The sequence below is a fragment of the Crocuta crocuta genome, unplaced genomic scaffold (assembly GCF_008692635.1).
Source record: "Crocuta crocuta isolate KB4526 unplaced genomic scaffold, BGI_CrCroc_1.0 scaffold61, whole genome shotgun sequence".
NCBI lineage: Eukaryota > Metazoa > Chordata > Mammalia > Carnivora > Hyaenidae > Crocuta > Crocuta crocuta.
The window spans coordinates 833280-844307 of record NW_027528369.1 but is presented as its reverse complement, the minus strand read 5'-3'; the positions used below and the strand labels follow the sequence as shown (position 1 = coordinate 844307).

Below are 11028 nucleotides of genomic sequence, written 5' to 3'. Positions count from 1 at the left end.
TCCCCCCCCCCCCCCCCCATCTCTTCCTCTTCAGTCCCTAAGATTTGCTCTTTGGTGTCAAATGTCCGCTCACTTCAAAATTTCACATCAGTTTTGGAATCTACTCCAGAAACCGCTAGTGTATTCTTGCATCATCTGTTTTTGATGGCCATAAGTCATTCCATTGTGTGGAGGTGCTATAATTTATTTAAGCAAGTGATCTACTGCCGCTGGATTGGATCGATATTATTTTGCTGCTGCAGACAACGTTGTAGTGAATATTCTTGCATACATTTCAAACACACAGTGCAAGTGAACTTGCAGGATAAACCCCTAGAGTTTGAGTTCCTTTTTGGTGCAGATTATCTATTGGGATAGATTTTAAAGCATCCAGCAACACTGTTTTGGACTCCCTATGGCAATGTTTTCTGTGTCTTAAGCCGTTTAGGTTCTCCTTCAAAATGTTGATTTCATACACATAATGTTTTGACCCACAGCAAAGGGGATACATAAGCCAGGTTCCTGAGGATCAACATCTTGCCCCATCTAGCTGTGTGGCCTTGGGAAAATAACCTCCACATCCCTGTCTTCTTATACACAAACCGGCATCAACATAGTTCCCAACTCACTGGGTTGTGAAGATTAACTACATAAATATATAATGCATATAGAATAATGCCTGGCATATTTTTTATTTGAGCAAATAGTCCTTCCACTCTTTTATTTATAGACTTTAACTTAGATTATTTACAAACCTATAGCCATAAAAAGTGTTCATTCTTCTTGCTTTTTAAACGTTTTTCTTTAAAATCAATTTTTAGCTTTCTCTTGTGTTAAAAAGTAGTATCCATAATACCATGGTTTTGATATAGTAAAAAGGTTTTTAAGAAAAGTCATCATATTAAATGCTAACTATTAAAATTAAAGAAGACATTATTTTGTTACATGAAACAACTTGGCAAAGTATGTCTCAAATAACACAGTAGTTCCAATATTCTCACTTATTCAAGTCTTTTGGGGAATGCTACCTGACACCTTTTTAAAAAAATTTCTAATGATTATTTATTTTTGGGAGACAGAGTACAAGCAGGCGAGGGGCAAAGAAAGAGGGAGACACAGAATCTGAAGCAGGCTCCAGGTTCTGAGTTGTCACACAGAGCCTGACATGGGGCTCGAACTCACAAAGCGCAGGATCATGACCTGGGCTGAAGTCAGATGCTTAACCGACTGAGCCACCCACGCGCCCCACCTGACACCTGTTTTAATGTGTATGTCTTCAGTAGTGAATGAAGTGGAAGACACTTGCACATATTTACATTCATCCTTTCCTTTCCATGCAGTGCCTGTTAATATTTTGCTTCCTTGTTTAAAAATTAAAGCTTGTTTTTTATTATTCATTTTAAAGAAAGTTTTGTACCTGTGCTAATAGAATCTTCTGTGATAATGGGCATGTTCTATAACTGCACTAATACAGTAACCACTGGCTTCATCTAGCTATTCAGCACTTAAAACATGGCTAATGCAACTGAGAAACTTTATTTTTATTTTATTTCATTTTAGTTAATTGCGTTTTAAATTTAAATAGCACTATATAGCTAGTGGCTACCATAGAAGACCGTCTTTCTCATTAGAAGGACTCAGTTAACATCTGGTTTATAGCTCTTTTTACCTAGCATTGATCTTTAGCCAAATCCTTCTTGCAACATACACTCGAGGAATGCACAGGAGTTTACTGGATCTAAGATACAATGGCATCCTGCTGATTATGCTTTGTACTGAACTAAGAATCTATACTTGGTTGTCAAGTTTATTTATTGAGTAATCCAACGGTTCCCACACTTTGCAGCAAACTGGAATGACTTGGTACTATTTTTTTTTAAGTCCCAATACCTGGTTTCCCACCCCAAATATTATTTAATTGCCATGGATGCTGCCTGGGCATCAGAATTGAAATAAGCTGCAAAATTTGGGAACGACAGACATCATCTGTAATCATGAGTAACATGAGAGTGACAAGAGGCAGGAACACTGAAAAGAAGTGTTGGCAGGTATCTCTGAGGAGTTATGTCACTGGCAAGGTATAAAAGCTGAAGGTCCCCTGAAGCTGATGGCTTTCCTGATCTGTGGTGTTCACACCCACTCAGCCTTGTCCGTTATGACCATGTTTCTCCCAATTCAAGTAGTGGGGATATTTAGAAGCTGTTCGGTATAGCTAAGCATCCGTTATGCTGTTTCTCTGCATGCTGTGCTATCGCCTGCCCTTTATTCTTTTAAAAATCTAAGAAAACTTGCAGGTGAATGAAGTCTATTCAGTCATTGTCGTTCTGAGTATCAATCTTGACCCAGGACCATTGCTGCTGGTAAATCAAAGTGGGCATTGCCATCACAGAGGCTAGAAATATTTTTCAATTTCTACTCTTCCATTTAATGTTGTGTATGCTATTTTTTCATGCAGGTCCCTAAATATTGTCTTATTTTTCATCTTTTCCTCAGTGGCATCTGTGTTGGGTCTCTTGCTTAGAAAGACATGTTTCTTCCAATATTATCTATTGGAATATTATCTATTCATCATCTTGTGTTTTCTTCTATTACATTTTCTATGTCTACGTTATTATTATTATTATTATTATTATTATTATTTAGAGAGAGTGGGTGAGCAGGGCAGAGAGGCACAGGGAAAGAGAGAGAATAACAAGCAGGCTTCATGCCATGTGCAGCCTGACGTGGGACTTGAGCCTGAGATCTTGACCAGAGCCAAAATATAGAGTTGGACACTCAAATGACTGAGCCACCCAGGAGCCCCTATGTTATTTTTATATATTCATTTCATCTGGAATCCATTTTGATATAAAAATATTATTTATTTTTCTAGAAATTATAGCTTACCAAGGTCCATTATTGACAAGGTACATTTCCTCACATATTTTCAATGCTACATGTATCTTGGGCAAATCCCTAAATGTATTTGGACTTAGTAATGGATGTTCTCTTTTATTCTTTCACTATGTTTTCATGTGCCAGTATCAACATGTTTTAATTAATATAGATGTATAAACTTTTCTTATATGTAAGAGAACATGTAGGTTCTCCTTACTACTGTTATTTTTGCTAACTTATCTATTTTCTCATACTTTCTATGCATGAAATTCAGAATGATTTCACTTTTATGACTTAGGTAGAATGAGTAACTTTGTGATACTATTTTCCAATTCAAAACAGATGACCTGCATTTCATCAAGTCTTCTGTTATGTCCTTTTTATATACCTTGTACATTTTTTAAGTTTTTCCTTGATTTTTATTCATTTTTGGTTCTAGGTTAAGTGGAGTATGTATTCCTTTTATACTATGTAGTTATTCATAAGTGGTAAGATAAGTTACTGATTTTAAAAATTAATTTTGTTGTGAGGCACATTACTGAGTTATCATCTTAGAAAATAGTAAAATGATTCTCTTAGGTTTTTAAGGATTAGGGACAAGATGGCGGAGAAGTAAGGAGCTCCGTACTTGCACTCGCGCCCATACATCACACGGAAAAGATCTGAAGCCATTGGAAACCTTACAAAACCTAAGGATTATACTGTGTCAGTGTCAAATCTTATCTCTTCCTGTCTAGCTCTATATATTTTTCTATCTCCTTCTCTGATCAAAAAATGCTTGTAAGTTCAGAACTTTAAAAAAAAAGGTAATTAGGAAAAAGAGCCTAATGCATTGGTTTTCAGAAAGACCTAGCTGCCTACGTCTTAACGACAAAAGAGACATTTTGAAAGGACAGACTTGTTCCAGGAGAGACGAACTCCAAACGTCGTCTCCCGAGGCTGGAACTAGAAAAGCCAGAAGCGGACATCTTCAACACCAGACCACAGCGAGGGCAAGAGAGAATGGAGAAAAGAGGTCATGGTGTTGTCACTGAACTGTGGCATGGCAGAATGTGAGATACAAGTTGGAAACTGTCGTTAACACATGTTACTCCCTGGTTGATGATTTGAGAATGATGGGGCGCCTGGGTGGCTTAGTCGGGTAAGCGTCCGACTTTCGCTCAGGTAATGATCTCGCGGTTCGTGGATTCGAGCCCCGCGTCGGGCTCTTTGCTGACTGCCAGCTCAGAGCCTGGAGCCTGTTTCAGTCTGTGACTCCCTCTCTCTCTGACCCTCCCCTGCTCACGCTGTCTCTCTCTCTCTCCCCTAGAAATAAATAAAACATTAAAAAAAATTAAAAAAAAAAAAAAAAGAGAATGATCCCACATGAGAGTGTGCCCTCTGAGGAGGGCACCAAATCCAGTCTCCTGCTAACTCTAATCAGTCTGTTCAAATAATTTTTACTTTGCTTGCTTAGAGACAGACCATTTTGAAGAACGTGAAACGACATTACCGTTTATCTTATTATCACTGTTTATGTGCACCTGAAATTCATGGGAGTTCCCGTATTTGTATTTTGTGCGTTACATATTGATACAAAGGTCCAATATGTGTGTCCAAAGAAGTTTATAAGAAGGGACTTACAGAGCACGTTAGAGAATGAGCACAGATGCATGGAGGTGAAAGGAACCACACTACATGACAGAGAAGGTGCCTAGCAAATTAACTGTCCTGATTCATGACTGAAGCCACATTAAAAACCCAAATGCAGCCACCTATAAGCATGCACTGCTAGGTTAATCATTTTCAAAAGGGTGAAGAACTCATAGCTAACTAGGAATACAAACAGGAGATTTACTGAGGGTACACACAAAGAATGGCAACTTTCATTAAAAGTGTCTTTGGCATCGGAGCAGAGGCCGCCCTGAAAGACAGATGCCGCTTACGGCATTCTCTGGGCCTCTGTCCAAGTACTGAGGCAAGGCTTGCGATGCATGAAGCTTGATGGTTTGACATGTTGACGTACATGGCATTAGTACTGTTGTGCTTTGTAACACCACCAATGATTTTTGCAGGCTTAAGTCCCTAGAATAAGAGCTCAGCAGAGGGGAAGGGCTAGAAAAGACGTGCCATGCAAGGGAGGGAGTCCAGCAAGCTTACAGCACCCCTCCCACTGGTATTCGTGCCTCCTGGGGTTTTCTATTAAACTCCCCTGGTCACATGTTTACTCGATTTGAAACAAATACATGATAAAATCTTTGCAGGTAGTGTTTCTGCACTGTGTGGCTTTGAGAGTTGACGACTCAGTCAGTCACAGTGATGATGGTGCGACTATTCTGTGACAGGTGATACTTCTACCTAATTGACTATGCTACTATGTCACAGGGGCTCTGTGTTTTTTACAAAACAAACCCAGACTCATGACATTAAACACTTCTAATTACAAAACAAGGGGAGGCTGAGAGGCTCAACCACGTAAGCGTCTGACCTCGGCTCAGGTCATGATCTCACTGCTCGTGAGTTCAAGCGTCACATCAGGCTCTCTGCTGTCAGCATGGAGCCTGCTTTGGTCCTTGTCTCTCTCTCTCTGCCCCTCCCCAGCTCATGCTTTCTCTCTGACTCAGCAATTTTTAAAAATCAAAAAAAATTTAATAACAAAAAAAGAAAAAGAAAGAGCAAAATAAAACTACTCTAACTTTAGAAATATGCCAAAGGTTTTGTTGGTTTTTATGGAAAAATGAAATCCATAAAAAAATCAAAAAGCAAACTCTTCTATGTATAACAATCATAGTTACCTAAACAATTTATAAAATTGGTACCATTTCCATTCCTTGCCTGTCTAGTCTGGAGTGTAAAAGAATCTTGGGCATGTATCAGGGACCATTTGGATAATTTAGCTATAAAGTTCCTGCACATGTTGATCTATTTAAAATAGTTTCTAAGATGTTACTTTCATGATATTTTAGCAATTGTTCTTAAATGAGCAGAAATTACACCTTACATTTGCTTTTTCAATCACTTACAATAAAACTGGCTGAAAAGGCTTTTGATCGTACATGTTGAGGGATTTTATTTTATCTTCATTTTAAGAGGAACAATTTTTCTAATTTTTGTGAAATATTTACATGCCAACTACTAGAGTACTTTGTATAAATTATATTTATGGGCCCAGACTATGAATTTTTTTCGAAAGAAATGTTCTAATGCATGATTTCACAAAATGTCACATATCTGTCAAGTTTAAAGTTCTATCAAATATGTGCATGACCTGTATAGATGATAAATATTTCATCTTTCTCTTTAAAGATTATTTGTAAAAAGCATCAGGGCCTTTTATTAAATCTTTCAGGTATATAGAAGCCATTGTTCTCTCCAGCACTTGAGGTTGGATCAAATGAAAGGAGAATGACGATCCTTCACTGCAGCATTTCGATCCACATTGATGGGATTTATTTTATTTGTTTCTAAACTTACAACAATTGTCTTTTCTTCCTTTTTCCATCACATACTTGCATAGTGGCTTATGTGTTTCCTAACTCTCTTTCATAGATTTATTTCTGTCATCTGGGGCACAATGTGAAGCTCTTAAATAAAATGGGCATGTTTTGTACAGTCTGTATACAACCCAGAATATCTCTTAAAAAATGGGCCAAAAAATACCAAACAAATAAAAAGACTCTGGGAAATACATATTTGTAAAATACAACAAAGGGTTAAAGTCCTTACTATATCTATCAATTAAAAATTGTACTTTGGCTACAAAACAATCCAAGTTGAAGTGATCTATTGTTGTTCCAGGTGAGATGGCAAGAAGTGGGTGTAATTCACCATGTTTCATTCTTCCTGCTTGGGCAACTGTAGATTCACAGAGACAAAGCTGCCCTGAGTGGTACCTGAGTGACTAGGAGCAGAATAGAATTTTGCAGCCTACCTGGGATGAGTAGGCAGCATGAGAATGTGTGTGGTACACGATGTGCGTTGTTTCACATACACCATAACTTCACCTATTTTATGTGTAGTCATGGTACCTGCTGCACCAAGTCTTAATTTTGAACTTGACATTCAAAGTCATCCATCAATTTTCTTTACCATATCCAAAAGTCTCATTCAGACCTTCCTGAACTTGGAACTTGACAGTCCATTCTGACCAGCAGATTTCCTGGCTATTTTGTGGGAAACTGTATCTCTGGATATCTCCAGTGTCCAAGCTGTTGTTTACTCTTTTCCAGCTACATGGAATAGCTTCCTTAAGCCTTCCATAATCTAAGTTATAAAGCTTTTTTCAATACCCAGGTGAGCCCAGCTTTTGTGACAAAGTCAATCTACAATAATCTGCATATTTCATTTCCAAATTTCTAGAATTCTGTACCCCGCCTTTGCATACTTCTCTGAATCATTTTTTGCTTTGTTCTGATGTATTTTATCTCTTCAATGACTTTAACATGATCTCTTTTAAGGCCGCCTGAATTTTTTTTTTTTTACAAAGTTAGACACAGATTAGGAGATCAACGCCTTCAAATCCATTCATTCATACATTTATTTTATTTTTCTGTAATACCCTCAACACAAAACCATGTGCCACAGTGGGTACTAAATGCTTGAAATATAGATAAAAGAGATAAACCCTCTCCCATTAAAAGTTCAGAACTTGGGGCGCCTAGGTGGCTTAGTCGGTTAAGCGTCCGACTTTCGCTTAGGTCATGATCTCGCGGTTCGTGGGTTTGAGCCCCACGTCGGGCTCTGTGCTGACAGCCAGCTCAGAGCCTGGAGCCTGTTTCAGATTCTGTGACTCCCTCTCTCTCTGACCCTCCCCTGTTCATGCTGTCTCTCTCTCTCTCCAAGAAATAAATAAAACATTAAAAAAAAAAGTTCAGAACTTAGAGGAGAGAAAGAAATGAGCATCCTAACTCTAAGTATATCAAACTAATAAAACATAAATAAATTAAAAGACAGAACTGATTGTGGGAGGAAGGGGTCAGTACAATAAAATGCATTTTTTTCATTCATTCATTCATTCATTCATTCAACAAACACTTAGCATTTACCTACAACAAGCCAGGAACTCTTAGGATCTGGGATGCTGAGGGGCACCTGGGTGGTTCAGTTGGTTAAATGTCAGCCCTTTGACATTGCCTCACGTCATAATCTCACAGTGTTGAGATTAAGACCCATGTCAGGCTCTACACTGAGCGTGGAGCCTGCTTGGGATTCTCTCTCTCTGCCCCTTTGTCCCATTTCAAAATAAATAAACATTTAAAAAAAGATTTGGGGCACCTGAGTGGCTCATTTGGTTAAGTGTCTGACTTCAGCTCAGGTCATGATCTCACAGTTTGTGGGTTCAAGCCCCACAACGGGCTCTGTGCTGACAGCTCAGAGCCTGGAGCCTGCTTCAGATTCTTTATCTCCCTCTCTCTCTGCCCCTTCCCTGCTCATGCTCTGTCCTTCTCTGTCTCTCAAAAATAAATAAATGTTTAAAAGTTTAATAAATAAATAAATAAGATTTGGGATGCTAAGATGACAGGGTAGAAGGTACAGCCTCTGTTTTCAGGATGTTCACACTCAAAAGAGGACGACAGTGAGTAAATGAACAAATCAAAGCATAGTTTAAAAAATAATACCTCAACAAATGATTATAGATTATAGATGCCATCTGTCTTTACAATGATTGGTTTGGATTGGTTAAGGATATCATTATGCTTCTATTTCACCCTGAGCACCTCACCTTTAATAAGAGCAAGCAAAGGAAGGCAAGCAGCGTGATCTAGGTCTGACTTTCCCCAAAATTGATTAACGGAGAAACAATTTTCATGGTTGATCTATCATCTTAATAAATGTCAAAAACATACACTTTACTTAACACAGCTAAATGTTAGCATGAATTAGCCTCTACTTATCTAGTTTAAAATCCAATGCTTAATTTAGAACAAGAGTAAAGGATAACCCAAACACTTAATTAAAATAAATACCTCATTAAGCTTTCATTGTTATTGGTTCATAATTACTGTTTATTTTATCCCTAGTTTGAATGGTTCTCATGAAATTAATTCAACCATAATATCCAGTTTTTCTCGCTCTTCTACACTTCAGCTTGCTTTAGATTTTAAGGCAGCTTTTCTTAAAAATGCTTATGGGCAACTGCTTCCAGCCTTACTGTTTTTCTCTCTAGAAAAGAACAGGGTTACTTCTTCTCAATTCAATTTACATCAATAAACATGCATTGAATGGCCACCAAGTGCTTCGGAGACACAAAGGTGAGTAAATCACAGTCCATTTCTTTGATGAGTTGATAATGTATAACGAAGTTCTAGGAACTTTCAAAAGAGAGGCAATTGACTGATCAAAGAAAATTATCATTATGTGCCCAAATAGGCTTCCAAATTATCTGTGTGCTAAGAACAATGCTTCATTAAGTTACTCATTTTCTCTGGTTCCAGCAGCTCAGCCAGAGGAAAAAAAAAAGAAAGTTCTTTGACTGCGGCATGTTGCCCCTGGTCCACATAAGATCCCAACTGATACCCTTCTGCTAGCAAAGAAGTCCTTTCTTCACCACCAAGCAAACGGCTTGTGGCTTCCTTCTTCCACTAGGTGTTTCTATGCAATCAGCCAACTACAAATACCACCTGCTGTGTTGCAAACTGCCTCCCTGTCAGTGTCTCTTCCAGGAGCCATGCTCCGGCCAAGAACACGCGTGCTTTACACACTTACATACTTTTAAAAGACTAGAGGATGGTTTATATACAAATCATGTATATGTATATTGTGTTTATATCATATATAATACTCCAAATATATATATATACCAGCCTCCAAAGAGTAGAGAGAGAAGGAGCTGTTCAGAAACCTCAGAGTTATCACGGGAAATAAAAGGAACAAATTCTTACAACCAACCTTAAATGAAGAGCATGCAAAAACCACCATGTTATTGGACAAACTTAAAAAACACTTAGAGGTCGTATTTATTTCTGAGACTTCTACACTATGTAGTGGACAGATAAGATTTCTTTTTCAATTTCAATTTCTGAGATAAGTTCATTCACTTTTATTATTTTCATAAGTTATACCATGAAATGGATTAGAAAATGAATATTAATATATTTTTCTTGAAAAATGTTTCCTAAGGAATCCTGAAGCTTCTGTTTCTCAACTTAGTTTAAGAGGTTTGTGAACAACACGCAGGGATGACTCTGCTCTTTTCCGCAAGAGACTAGGCATTCTGTTAAAAAAACATACCCAGAAAAAAAAAAAAACATACCCAGATGCTGTCTTCTTGTCGATATTGTTTCCAGTTCCTGCCACTATCAGTGAACATCAGGAGGTAACTGGTCACCCAGTTGGAGCTCCCATATCCCCCTTGGGTGGCCACAGCTGTGATCTCCATCCTCTCTCCAAGGTCAATCTGCAACCACTGGTATTTGTTTGACACAAGTGGAGACCAGCCACCAGCTCCTTTTATGAAAATAGAAACAGGAGAAAATGGGCAAAAGATTAGTTCAAAATCTGTTAGTGGACGAGAAATGCCAGTCAGACTGTATTCCTGTATGGAATTTAATGAAGTCAAATTTCCAAAACATGAAACTTCTTGTAATTGTAGAATAATACAGAAAAAAAGAATTTAGTATAATTGGATGAAGCCTGTGTTAATTATGTTCATTACTAGGTGTCGTAATTCCTGACACTGGAGAGAACTAAGGATCTCACTGAATGTTGAAAGTGCTTACTTTGACAGGTGGACATTCATGTCTACACTTGGCACTAGCAGGTTTACTGCCCACACACATGATTAGGTAATTGTTTGACCTTCAATCATAGTTCACAGTGTGGTAGAACTAGAATACTATGTGTGGTATCAGATCATGTTTAGACCTCCTGGAGAAAGAAGTATACGACTCAGAATACAGATGGTCAAGAAGCTTATAGGAAGGACAGACATTGAAAAGCATGTCTGAAACACAAAGGTTAATGGTGAGGCAGGGGCAGGGAACAATAATACAACAGATGATGGAGGAGAGTTCTATCCAGTGGAAAGCTGGAACTGGCTGGCAACAGTGTAGGAGAGGCAATTAAATGTTCAGGAATTTTGCAAGCTGATTGCTGAGTAATAGCCATGTTTGCAACTGACCATGGTTGGAGTATTTAAACCACAGAAACTGACAAACTCTACAAACCAGCACCCATTCCCCCCCCAGCCAACTT

The 11028-nt window shown here is 38.2% G+C and overlaps 1 protein-coding gene across 3 annotated transcripts in view; it reads right to left on the bottom strand.

Moving 5' to 3' along the window:
* CNTNAP4 (contactin associated protein family member 4) overlaps window positions 1–11028 on the bottom strand; it is a 250798-nt gene that overhangs the window by 167029 nt on the left and 72741 nt on the right. For all 3 annotated transcript variants that reach the window (XM_077754042.1, XM_077754043.1, XM_077754044.1), the window contains exon 3: window positions 10088–10281. In XM_077754042.1, the coding sequence (XP_077610168.1) occupies window positions 10088–10281 (194 nt within the window). The remainder of the gene's footprint in view (window positions 1–10087; window positions 10282–11028) is intronic.